Source organism: Stegodyphus dumicola, chromosome 6, assembly GCF_044657685.1.
Source record: "Stegodyphus dumicola isolate Sdum_Otavi_A_Nest chromosome 6, ASM4465768v1".
Lineage (NCBI taxonomy): Eukaryota > Metazoa > Arthropoda > Arachnida > Araneae > Eresidae > Stegodyphus > Stegodyphus dumicola.
In genome coordinates, this window is record NC_140773.1 from 91155898 (window position 1) to 91170253 (window position 14356).

Below are 14356 nucleotides of genomic sequence, written 5' to 3' on the forward strand. Positions count from 1 at the left end.
GACTTTACTACTACTTGAGTGTCAAACTTGTACAAGAACATAATTCTAGACGTTTGACATATGTTGGCACTATAAATAAACTATGACAGAAATACCAGGTGAATTTTTTCCAAATAAAATTAAAAGTGAAGGATCTTCTTGTTATGCATTCACCGATAGAATGACTCTCGTTTCATATATATCTCAAAAATTAAAAAGTATTATTCTCATTTCTTCAATGCTTCACTCAAAATCATAAGACCTTGAAGCTAAGAAACCAGAAATAATAACATATCACAATGTGACTAAAGGAGGTGTAGATACACTGGATGAAAAACGTTCTAAAAGTTCTACAAGGCGATGGCCAATGGCCATATTCTTTAGGTTACTTGATGTAAGTGGAATTAATGCACATGTAATACATCAATCGTTAAGACATAGTGCAAAATTGAAAAAAAAAGAAAAAAAAAACTGATTTTTGATGCATTTATCATCAGAATTAGTGAAACCACATATGGAACGGAGGCTTCAAAAGCCAACTGTGAACCGAGAAATAAAAATGTGCATTCAGAGAGTGCTAGGAGTTTCCAGTGGAATCTATTCTAGCCCAGATGTAACTGGTACCCCTGAAAAGCATAAAACATGCTTTTTCCCTCTCCTATACTGTAAAGAAAAACTACATATTTATGTTTCAGCTTCAAGAATCTGATATGTAATGAATGTGCTAAGAGGATTTGCAAAAATTGTGTTGAAAATGCTTAAAATAATGTGCTGCAGTTTTTTTAATATTCTTTACATATTATATTTTTTGTATTATTTTATATAATCCAGACTCTGTAGATGGAACTTATTAAATAGTTTAATTTCTATGCATTTGCAAGTAAGTAGTGCTTATTTTATTTATTTGATTAAGTGTTCCGTGCCTTTCTGTATGTAATTTAAAAATTAATTTTTAATGCGTTAATTACAGAATTTAAAAAAGAATTAATTACTTCATTATAACAAGTAAAGTGTACTAATGCTTATCTATAGTAACAATAATACATTATTTAAAAATTTTTATATTTTTAAAATACAGCACGGTCTGAGAGATCCCTCCTCTGTGTTTACGTAACAGTAAATGAACATCTATACTTAAGGGTTAATAATGGGCATACATCACTCTAAAGTTAATGACACAGTAGCAAGATGACAAAAATGGAACATGAAAATAAAATAAAATGAAAGTTTACATTTTGAATTGAAAACTGCTTTTAGTTTAATAAACAAAAGCTCGTGCAAATTTGCATCTTTATAGTATGAAACAGGTAAAATTGCTGAAAAAATTATTCTTCTCATAATAAGAAATGTAAATTTATTATTCACATGTATGATATGTAATGTGAACTAAAATCCTGAAATGCATTAATTCATAATATAAAATATTTAATTGTATGTAAACTGAAAAACTCAAATTTCTAAGGAGTGAAACTAGTCAAGATATAAACCATTTAACTTGTTAAGAGAACTAAGTTACTAATAATCATGCAATTATTTTGCCTTTCTTAAGAATAACACCCATTGTTACCACTTTAAAAAACCAAATCAATATCTTTAAAGAAATTCAACTTGAAAAACACTCATATCTTAAAAAATGAGTATTGATTAAGGCAAAATAGTATAAATAAAAGATCATAAAATTATTATAGATAAGTGCAATCTGCATAAAACTTGAAAAAAATTAAATATATAGCATTTTACATATATGCTATAGTTAGATTTTATTTTTAATGCAAATAACAGCATACACAAAAAGTATAGTTAAAAATTTTGTAACTGAGATGCATATCATATGTTATCAGAAATTTCTTTTATTAATTATACTAATGGCATAGAAATCAGAGAAACTCATTCTAAAATGCAAGCCAGATGACCTTTTACACTATGAAGGCATACAATGAAGAAGGAGAAAATTCCTTATACATTAGCTTAAAATATTGAAGATTATTTTTTCATTATAAAACTAATTTAAATGTAAAACATACTGCTAATAAAATAAGAAGCAATTAACAGAAATGTCCATAGCACAGGATGTAAAATGATTGCAACATTTATAGTTCTTCACTTCCTTTCTTTAGTTAATTACAACAATGCATTAAATTTTCATAAGTTTACCTCCAAAATTATTTTCTTTCTATTATTAAATTTTCAGTTTTACTCTTAAACATTCTACTTCAGATAATAATTTGCTCAGAATTTAAAGCATTGTTTATAGCAATCACTGATCCTCAAAAATGAATCTAACCATTTCATATTAAGGAATACAACACCTAAACTAATAATTAATTTCTCTTTAAGAATTATTTGTCTCTGCAGCATGCATTTATCTTTTTTTAATTATACAATAGTTGCATTAGCCAGCAAACTGGATAATTTTGAAGTTTTTCACACTCACAAAGCTTTTACATTTTAATGTTTTCAAATACTTAAAATTTTCATAATTAAATAGCCTTTTCCCCATATTTTCTCAATAGGTGATACTGCTTTTTCTACAAGAGATAGTGCTAACACACCAAAGTTTTTATATTTTGATTTCTTGCATCCTCTATTAAATTCTAAAGAAGCTAGAACAGTTTTTCTCTTTCAAGACATAACTTGTTTAACAACCTTTTCTTGGGAATGAACCCCAATATCCACCGTGGGGCCAATGAAAGTGATTAAGAAAGACTCGTTAAAGACAAACCACCTTTGGGAGTGTTCCCATCTTGTTAAAGTAAAAGAAAAGGTGCTTTTGTCTATGAAATGACGAGAGAGTAAGATGTGTTCAACCATCGGGGAAGCTGTTATCTTCACATTCTGTAACAATGTTATAATGTTACTTTTTTAACTAACCACAAAAGCCTATGTTAAGTTTAAATAAATCTAAAAGACAACCCATCTAGTTATTTCTATCCCGGAAGCCCAGCAACATTACACCAGCAACATTTAATTGTATATTACATTAATTTGTTCAAATTTATATTGCAGTTTTTCTCTCTGGGATACATACTTAGTTATTTCTTTTGTAGCTTCCATTAATCTTCTAGATGTGGCAAGTAAAAGAGCAATTGTTAGCTCAGCTGTAGCATCTGTTAACACATCTGGAGTATTTCCTACATGAACACCCCTACATAAAATAAATAAATATTAAAAACATTACACAAATAAGAAAACACAAAATTCATACAAATTTGCAAGCTTAAGCAAAATGTAACATTAATAATATTGTTACGAATTTAGTATTTAAAAAGCTAATGTTAGTTTAATTATAAATTAAATGGTTTTATTTCTCGCGCAGTGCAGCGCGAATTTGAATATTAAAAGAAAGCTAAGCCGGAAAATTGAAAATACAAGAGCGCGTGCATTAAATAAATAAATATCTCTTTTTGATTTCGAAAAAGTGCTGGAAAATTCTAGCGCGTGATTTTAAAATCTTATAAAAGGAGGAAAACATCTCAGTTTGTAGTAGTTGCTTAGTTTGTTGTTGTTTAGAAAACTGCTCTTGTTGATTGTAGCGAATTCGCGGATTAGCGTTCTTTAGCTGTTTTTAATTGCGTTCTATTGGACATTTGAGTAGTTAAAAGATAACTACTGTGAGATATTGTAATACTGCATGATAATTTGAGAAAATTTAAGCATTTTTGTTGTGATAATAATAAATTTTTTTTGTTCATTTTTCATTGGACTTGTGCATTCATTTCATAACGAACCCGTACGCACGCAACAATTTTTGGTGTCAGGAGTGGGGTTTGAATGCCAATAACAAGAGCGATGGAAGAGCAATTAAGGCAGTTAATATCAGCCTTTGCCTCATTTAAAGAAGAAATTAAAGAGGAAATGAAATTGGGCCAGGAATCCGTTAAGGAAGAAATGAAATTGGGCCAGGAATCCGTTAAGGAAGAAATGAAATTGGGCCAGGAATCCGTTAAGGACGAAATGAAAGCCGTTCAAGCTGGTCAAGAAGAAATGAAAAGAGAAATTACTTGCATAATAGAAAATAAATTTGAAGCTATGGAAGGCAGAATTGACGCAGTTGAAAATAAAGTTGGACATATTGAAGAAAAAGTTTCTTCAGTAAAAGATCATATTGAAGAAAGAGTTTCTTCGGTGAAAGAAGAAATAGAAGAAAGAGTTTCTTCTGTAAAAGAACATATAGAAGGGAGAGTTTCTGCTGTGGAGGAACGAATTGAAGGAAGAGTTTGTGCCGTCCAACACCAAATCGAACAACAAATTGATGAGAGAGTTTCTGCAGTTGCCAAAGAAATGGATACTTTAAAGAAATTCGTAACGTCGGCAGGGAGCAGGAGTGATGATTTTAAATTCTTACCAATGCCTGCTCGTCCACCTCTGAAGCTATCCATGTATGATGGGAAGACCTCCTGGCAGGTGTATAAGACACAATTTTCTATCGTGGCGGATGCGAATGGATGGGATTCCCAAGCTAAGGCCTGTCATCTCGCCGCTTCTCTAAGAGCCGACGCAGCGGATATCCTTCAGACTCTTCCCGAAAACAAAAGGTTAGATTTCGAAGCTCTGTCCGGCGCCTTGGAGTTGCGCTTTGGGGAGAAGTGTTTAAAAGACTACAGCAGGCTCCAATTAAAATCTCGCCAACAGAAGCCTACCAAAACACTTCAGGAGCTCGCCGCGGATGTTGAAAGGCTGTCCCATCTCGCCTTTTCGGAATGCCCGACAGAAACAAGGGAAATCCTGTCCTTGCAATACTTTATCGACGGCATCCGAGATACTGAAATACAGAAAGCTCTACGAATGGCGGATGTAAAAGATTTAAAAAGTGCTCTAGTGTACGCCATGAAATTTGAGGCAGCCCAGCAAGCAACTAGTAGAGATCGCTACCCAGTTAGAGCTGTGCGAGTCCATGAGCCAGTGGATCAACTGATGGCTCGTTTAGATGATTTAGCCAGACAAGTCGAAGATTTGATACGGAGTAGCAGTGAGAACAAAGTGGCTGTAAGATGTTGGAGATGTGGTTCTGAAGGTCACCTACCACGGCATTGCAGAACACCCCAGGGCACGGATAATGAAACGGATGAGTTGACAAGACCAGTGAATGCTTTAAGACGGAATAGTGGTGAAACAAAACCGACCCTAAAGTGCTGGAATTGCGGTGTTGAAGGCCACCTACGAAGGAACTGCAGAACTCCCCAGAGCACGGAAAGTAAGGCATACGATTTAAACAGACAATTAAATGCCACGGGAAGGAAAAGGACTGACAAGAAACCAAAGTGCTGGAACTGTGGAGCTGAAGGCTACGTACGAAAGAATTGCAGAACACCCCAGGGTACGAAAATTGAGAAAATTTCTGAGCAACGACGCAGGAAACAAATTAATGACCATATCAAGGAACGGAGGTTGCCAGATAATGAAAAACCCTGTTTTAAAGCGCTTAAGATCTCTATAGTGAGTGGCAACAATAACGGACTGTCCATCAATGGGAATATCGATGGAGTTCCTTGCAATATGATCATTGACACAGGAGCTAATGTTACCATCATTAGGAAAGATTTAGCTGAACAGTTTAAAGATAAACTTATTTGGACGCCATCCTGTGTTACCCTTCAGACTGCATCTGGTGAAAAGATCGACATAGCTGGGAAGTTAAACGTGAAAATCACATTTGGAAGTGCCGCCTACCATCACACGGCATATGTGGCGGATATTACAGATCCATGCATACTCGGATTGGACTTTTTAAGGAAATACAATTTTTCCTTAGACTTGAAAAACAACAAACTGCTTTCAGGATCTGAAGACATGACTATCCATCCTAAGAAGGGATCCTCACCTGGAAATGCCGACGCTTTGTCCGAAAGAACCAGCTCGAGAAACAGCCGAAATCATGCTAGGGTCGAAAAGAAACACCAGACTACCAGCTATTCTCCATTTCAAAAGCTCTTCGGTTGAGACCTTCGTCTGCCTTGTGACCGCCTGTTTAGTCGCCCTACAGATGCGCCTTCATCGCCTGAGGAACACATCCAAGATGCCCAGGCCCGGTTTGAGGGGATGCACCGTTCTGCACGAAAGCGAGTCAACTTGGCGACGGAGAAAATGAAGACCAGATGCGACACAAGAGCTACTAGACAGAGATCCAACAAAGGAGACAAGGTGTGGTTGTGGAACCCAATTCAACGAAAAGGACTGAGTCCTAAATTACAGTCACCTTCGGATGGTCCATATACAGTGCTGAACACGAATGACGTCGTGGTTCGGATCCGTGAGTCTTCGAATACTTACGAAAGGTTAGCTTATTACTATGGCCATAGTACATAATGTAAATAATTGTAAATAGTATAAGATCATGGTCCATTTTGTATTTAGTATTTGATTTGCATTTAGTATTTGATTTGTATTTAGTATTTGTTTTGTATTAAGTATTTGATAGCATTTGATTTGTTTAAGTTAGTTATTGTATTTATTGTTCATGTTGTTTGATATTGTAATGTAATGTTTATGCCACAGTTGTAAGTTTAGCTTCCTGTCCAGGGATTGTACTACCCGGGACGTGCAGTCCTTGGGAAGGGGGCAGTGTTACGAATTTAGTATTTAAAAAGCTAATGTTAGTTTAATTATAAATTAAATGGTTTTATTTCTCGCGCAGTGCAGCGCGAATTTGAATATTAAAAGAAAGCTAAGCCGGAAAATTGAAAATACAAGAGCGCGTGCATTAAATAAATAAATATCTCGAAAAAGTGCTGGAAAATTCTAGCGCGTGATTTTAAAATCTTATAAAAGGAGGAAAACATCTCAGTTTGTAGTAGTTGCTTAGTTTGTTGTTGTTTAGAAAACTGCTCTTGTTGATTGTAGCGAATTCGCGGATTAGCGTTCTTTAGCTGTTTTTAATTGCGTTCTATTGGACATTTGAGTAGTTAAAAGATAACTACTGTGAGATATTGTAATACTGCATGATAATTTGAGAAAATTTAAGCATTTTTGTTGTGATAATAATAAATTTTTTTTGTTCATTTTTCATCGGACTTGTGCATTCATTTCATAACGAACCCGTACGCACGCAACAATATTCATTCAGATAATAATAATTCAGGTACAAATATTATTAATGTAAGAAAAAAAGGAAGGGGGGGAGGGAAAGTAGACATTTAGAATATTTTCAATTATTTTTAATATATACTGAAAATTAACAAGTCAAAAAACTTGACACATCTATGTTTTTTACATTTATTGTTTGGACTGCATCATCAAATATTGAATTTATTTTCTTTCGCTGCTATTATTTATCAATTTTAAATACCTTTTAATAAATGTAACATTTATTATCAACTATTTCCTACAGTTTCCTATTATAAATATAAGAAATTTTATTAATTCCATTCTAATAATTAGTAAAATCTCATTTGAGAGATTAATTAAAAGAAAGGACTTTATATGTCAAAAAAAGATCAGTAATTATTTCTGAAGAATGAAGACCAAGTTATTTGTCATTAAAGACATAAATTCTACTTAAAACTAAGATAAAAGATTAATTTTACCAATCACTTATACATAAAAATAATTAATGCAAATAAAAATAATTCACGTATAAATGTCACATTATAAAAATCTGTTTTTATTGATCATCTTTACCTACTTGCTTTTGGATACAAATGGATACTGTTACCTTCGTTTACATTCTTCCAAGTCAATATGATCATATCCCACAGACATTGTACCAATCGCTTTCAAAGTTGGGCCTAAACCATAAATATGCAAAATATTACTTGAAACAGAATAAGAAATATGATGCAAGGATTAAAATCAAAGTACCAATACTATTAGATGGAATAAACGAGAGTGAGTGTATTTTATCACTCTAGCCACTTTAACAATTATTTATAGACAGACTCATTTTTCAATAATCTACATTTTGTATTTTTTACATCCAAGAAACAAATAATAAATCTGATGCTTAACCATACTTTCATTACTACCATTTACAAATTTAAAAGTAAGCTTTTGTTCATTTTATCATACTTTCATATTTACAAAGTCTATAACTTGACAGATAAAATATAACACTTTGCAGATTCTGCTACAGTAAATCTGTCAAGTTGAAAGGGAAAAAATGCCACAGAAGAGCATATATTTATCATTTTCTCCCACTCAGGAAACCCATTTTTTTTAGTGGTGTATGCGTGGATCAAAAAGCCTAATACAACAGACAGATGTACTTATATGCATTTAGATTATTAGAGAGAGATTAATACTTATAAACACTCATAGAATGATGTAATTATTATTAATTATAAACTATTATAAACTACATATAATCTTTAATGTCTAAAACATGGTTTGAATAAAACATTATTATCAGAAAAAAGTCAGTATTGTTAAACATGTAAGAACAATACTTATATATTATCTTAAAATGTTATGACTTTACTTTTGTTTGCTTTCAAAAACTTATTTTAACTCCCATTCATATATTATAAATGAAAAGTTCTGAAACTATTCATATAATCTTTTTACTTGGAATTTTATTTCAGTTCTAAAAACCTTTACGTAACATGCAAAATCTATTAAATATCGCTACTCAATTACCCACATGAGTTGACTACAGACAAAAAGTAAGGATATCTTAATGGCCAATCATAAAATCAGATAATAAAAAAAAATATTAAACTGAATTTATCACAAAACAAGCATAAATGATCTGCCTCTCTATATGTGAAATAAAATAATAATGAAATCTAAACTGATATTAATAAAATATAAAAGAATTTTTACTGACCTATGAAGGTACAACAAAGGGAGGAAATTTATTAACTTATTCATATTACAAATGTGTTACTATTATTTTATATAGCTAGCACTAATGAACAGAATGTGACTCTAAATTTACCAGCTGCATCCAAAACTTCTGTGTTTATTTTTTCAGTTAACAAACAGTAGATTCCATTCTTCCCTTTGATTCTTTTTAGCAATTCATCTCGAGGAATAGGACTTGGTTTCTGCCATATTTCAACTTCACACCTATAACCAAGTAAGAAAAATAAGTAAGCTGTTGGAAACATCCAGCTTTCAAGAAATACAATATTACAATAATAAACTACAGTTTAAGTTATCATACATTGTACTGCATTTTTTACCACCAACAGCTAATGATATTCTTCTGAATTACAGAACTTGCAGAAATACACATTTTGAGATAACAGCAGAATAGTCTTAGTTAATAGTTTAGTCATTAGAAAGGAATATAATTGAAGGTTTGGATAAATAACCAGCAAAAAAAAAAAAAAAAAAAAAAAAAAAAGTATGTAAATATGACAGCAATATAAAATATATCTACTTTCTACAACAAGCAGGGAGAAATATGTTATTTTCAAACTCTGGAAAGTAAAAAGCTATTCTTTACATACATGATCACATCTTTACTTAAAATACATGGGGGAAAAAAAAAAAAAACTTTGGTAAGTGAAAAAAAATACTTAACATCATATATTTAAAACTATCACATAACATATTTTTAAGAGCATGTTTTTCCTAAATTTGGAATTCGCTAGATTTTCTACAAATAACACAAATATATTATTATAAATAAAAATTAATGAATTTAAATCAAGTGTTACTAAGCATTTTCATAAGTAACACAGTTACAGGAAATAAAGCTAATTTATTTTTTTATATTATGGAAGAACTGTTTTTAAACATTACCCAAGCAAAAAGTTCTTCATTACATTTACAGGCATAGCTTTAATTTAGTTATGGGGCAACAATAAATAAATAAATAAATAAATAATAGCTAATGAATAAATATATTAGACTATTTTATTATGGCAACTAGTAAGTTCCCCATGAAAGCATCACATATTTTTAAGAGCATGTTGTTTCTAAATTTGGAATTTGCTAGATTTTCTACAAATAACACAAATATACTATTATTAATAAAAATTAATGAATTTAAATTAAGTGTTACTAAGCATATTCATAAGTAACACAGTTACAAGAAATTTAAAAGAAGAAATTATTTTGGGTTTATATCACTCATGGATAAGTAACTGAAAAAAAATTCAGCTAATTAATTCATTTACTATAACTATAATTCAGGATAAACTACATCATTCCATAGATTGGCTTTTGAGCTGGTAAAAAGAAAAAGCTACAGTTCAGATTTTTCGCACCTTATGAACAAGTTTCATTCCTGTTCATAATGATGTTCATACGATGAATGTGTAAAATGTAACTAATTGATAAATATAAATTTGTAAAACATAACTAATGATCTGCTATGCATATCTCCTAAAGATGCTCATGAGATAAGAGCTATACTATCAAATAATCAATTAAAATACTAGCAAATTAATCATGCATTTTAATTTTAAATATAGTACATTATTAATAAAATATTATTAAATAAATCAAGAACTACTTTGGATTCAAGGCATGTATGGATGGGGTGAGATTAAGAATAGTAATTCTTCACATGCGTGGAGATGAATCATATCTGTCTTGCCCACTGAATACCCATTAGCAAGCAAAGAGAATATTTCTAATGAGGAAGCTATATGAGAGGCAGAAGGAACTGCCATGTTAAATGGGCCAGTAACAACAATTTCTGGAGTATCGTTTTTAAGAAAATAAAAATCTAAACTTGTATGATTTTCTTTTTAAATTCAATGAATTGATTGCAAGTGAATATAGTTACCTAAAGAACTGTTATGCATATGATTGGCAGAGTTTGGCAACTTCTACTAAGATAGTTGCGATTATACAATAATCATCCAAATATCATTCTTTGAAACAAAAAGTTCGTATCTATGAGGTTTACACAGTGGGGAGCTTCTATATATAATATTTCAAGAGCAGAACTAAAGACCAGTGCTACTTAGAGAGTTAATATGATCTATAATTTAAAATAAACAGACAATACCCAAAGAAGCTTAAATTACCTTTAGTTTTAAATGTAGATGAAATTTTTTATTAAAAATTCAGTAACTTAACATACAGAGCTGAATAATTAATACTAACTTGCTTTGAAGAAGTGTAATAGCATCCTCAGGGATATCTGATCGGGTAATAAAGACTTTAGGCATTGAAGACATTTTCAAAATATTTAGCTTACTTTGGCTGCATAAGAAGAAATATATTTTTAATACACAGACAACATAATATCCTACAATACGACATACATCATATGCATTCAATAATAATACACATACATATATTAATTTCATATTCTGCAGTATAAGTGGGAAAAGAAAATAAAGTATAGGAAGAAAATTACTCCCAGAGCTGAAATGAAAAGCAAAAGAAACTAAATGGAATGAAAAGCACATGAAAATGAAATGAAAAGCATTCACCTTTATTTAAAAGTGATTTTCAGGCTAAGTTTTAAAAAACAAAATATGAAAATTATTTTTAATAAAAGTGAAAATAATGATAGTAGATAGTAAATACTGAATAATAATGTATGACACAGTACAACTAGAATGAAATTCATATTATCATTAGTAAAATGCATAAATAATCACATACCTGTTTAGATTAATAGCATAGAGAAATTTTTATTACATAAATTTAAAATAAAGAAAGGTCCATTTAGAACTTACGTGAGAGATTTCATAAATAAATTTAGCTTATAGCAAAGATATAAATTTTAAACAACTTTACTTGGAAGAGAAAATCTGGTATCTAAATGATGTTTATTGTGCAGTATTTATGAATATTGACAGTGCTAATAAAATGAATTAGTTCTCATTTACCACACAAATCTTCCAATAATATGAGCTATTCTTATTCAATCAGTCATAATGAAGCTAGATCTAATTTTAGAAAGTTTCAAGCTCAGTCCCCAAATCCTAACAAACAAATTCGAAATTATTAAAAAAAAATAATACGAATGAAAAATAATGTAAAAATGAAATCAGCAATAACTGTTAAGAAATAGTGTACAGTATATTTTATTCAACTAGGTTAGTGAGAAATCAAATATCTATATGCCACATATATGCTTAAAAACAGAAGTTTAATGCATAAATATTTAGGAAAGCTTGCATATTGGGATAAATAAAATAATTATTCCATTGTGAAAGACATAAACATATATTTCAAGGACTTAAAGGCAATAAATCTGCCAAAGCATATATACACTAGAGTGATGTTCTTTGAGACTATTTTATAGTGGAATTACCATATAGATAACTTATGATTGCTTTCATGTATCTATCCTATCTCAGTAAGAATTAAATTGCAAATAAATTATTAATGTTCAATAATTTTATTCAAGAAGAGAGGGAGTTTTACATGAAATACATGAGAGTGGAATTTTTACTACACTAATTTTCAATGATATAAATCAAAAGTGTTTCTTACACATATGAGAAAAAAAAATGCACATGCATATTTGGTGGTTGTGTGTGCTTAATATATGAGACACAAAAGCCGACGTCTGAATCGTGTAATTTTATGGATTTGAAATAAACGGATTAATCAATTTCTTACATCAGAAGCACATATTTTTAAAATTAAATTATTACTTAAATCATAATTATAATAATATAGTGTTATGTATTCCACTAAGATTTTAAAACTGAAATTAATTTAATAATCATTTAGCGAAGCAACCAAAAAAACAAACTAATTAATAATTCTGTTATAACGATGACAGACAAATTTGTGTCCTCTTTCCGAAACAAGGAAACGAAAAAAAAGAAAATAATGATTTGAAAGCATTACACAATTTCACCTCTTACCCGTAAACTAATGGATGATTCACGACTCTCAGTAGTTAAGAGTTACGTTTTAATACCTACCATGTGAGTTTTAATTAAATAATTAAACTGAACAACTCTAAGAAAAACGGGAACAAAACAAAACCTATATACATTCTACCTGAACAAAGTACATTAAAAGTTCAAGGCCCAGCATAAGGAACTTAGAACTGCTAATTACTTACGTCAGCTTAGGTTGCAGATGGAAAATAACTCGTTTAAGAAACATATCACAATCAGGACATCTGAATTTATAGCTCTAAAGCGGTTATCGTAAACAGATAAGCAGCCGAATTTTCGCATATATATTCCTGAGAGGTGGAAATGCTGCTTCACAGTGTAATATGTAACTGTTAGCATTTATAAAATAGGAATATCTGTATAAATATTAATGAATATGATGCGTTTATAAATAAATATGATGTACTTATACTCAGCAAAAAAGGTAAATCAATGGAAAATTCTCAAAGATCTCAATCAAAAGTCAGTAAAAACATTAACATCATAGTAAAAATGAGAGTCGATTACGATTGCTACATTGAAATCAAAGAAGCTAAAGTTTGTATACATTGCGCAGGTTTGTTTTGTTATTTGTGTATCCGTTAATGTATCCGAGAGGAAGCTTCCTCGTATTTGAATCACTTATGGAGCCAAAAATTCGTTAGAAAAACAAATGTAGACGTAGTTTAATATTAATTCTTGGGTAAGTAGTAATGATAGTATGTATATGTATTTTAAAAAAGATATAAGTTTAAATGTTTCAGTAAATTCAACTGTTAATATTCAAATAAAATAATTTCATAACCAATTCTCGAGGGAATTACTAAATGAATATTAAAACTTTAAACCAAATCGCTGAATTTCGCGTTCTTTCAAATTAAATTTGCATCATGGCTTGCGAAAATCATCGAGCGATATTTAATTGCATTTCCTATTCTTTTTCATTGTCAATAAAGTGTTTTTGAGTCTTTCGTCCTAATTTTTCATTTTGTGAAAGTTAATTAAAAAGGTTTCTGAAAATGACATCGCTATTTGTTCATTTTTAGTTATTATAATTACTTACAGGATGTACATAATATTACTGATATATTTTTAGCACACGAGCAAAAAATTTTATTTTTCAACAAATAAAATATTTAGAAGTTGTCCACACATGTTCTGAAGGAACCTATAATTTCATGAAAGCATACTGAATCATCTCCTGTATATATAAGAGAGAGAGATGTTAAGTGTTTCTATCTTTTTATGCACCTATAACGAGTAGTAATTTTCATATCTAAATGAATGAGAATTTTACATTAAATTATTATGTTGTATGTAGAATAATTTAGTAAAAAATCTGTAAAAGATAGAAATTTCTAAAATATTTAGAAATAAAAGTTACAATTTTGGGATATATTTTTGAGTTTATGCTTTATTTATTTTATGAGTACTTTTCTATTATCATGACTGGATTTATAAATGTATGTATGTGTGTGTAAATATGTGCTTGTGTGCATACTTACATATGTACATATCTACTTGCATATACTATGTATGTTTTACTAAATCTGGTCCTGATAACAGAAAAGTATCATTTTATGAAATTCACAAGACAAATGAGAAACATTTGTATCCTTTTTTATGTTAGAAATGAT

General features: G+C 30.3%; 2 protein-coding genes across 3 annotated transcripts in view; one reads left to right on the plus strand and one right to left on the minus strand.

Annotated features, from left to right (window-relative positions):
* The window catches only part of LOC118195579 (glyoxylate reductase/hydroxypyruvate reductase-like), a 44512-nt gene extending 31329 nt beyond the window's left edge, over nt 1–13183 (minus strand). Inside the window, exons 1-5 of one of the 2 annotated variants that reach the window (XM_035366910.2) lie at nt 12905–13183; nt 10978–11076; nt 8852–8982; nt 7631–7703; nt 3008–3124 (exon numbers count right to left, since the gene is read on the minus strand). In XM_035366910.2, coding sequence (XP_035222801.1) covers nt 3008–3124; nt 7631–7703; nt 8852–8982; nt 10978–11076; nt 12905–12948 — 464 coding nt within the window. In that variant the 5' untranslated portion in view covers nt 12949–13183. Of the gene's footprint in view, nt 1–3007; nt 3125–7630; nt 7704–8851; nt 8983–10977; nt 11077–12701; nt 12830–12904 lie in introns of those variants that run through there. The other variant, XM_035366912.2, reaches the window with a different exon arrangement.
* A 108-nt stretch (nt 13184–13291) lies between these two features.
* LOC118202627 (uncharacterized) overlaps nt 13292–14356 on the plus strand; it is a 393249-nt gene continuing 392184 nt past the window's right edge. The window contains exon 1 of the mRNA XM_085818671.1: nt 13292–13422. The gene's annotated coding sequence lies outside the window, so the exon portion shown is untranslated. The remainder of the gene's footprint in view (nt 13423–14356) is intronic.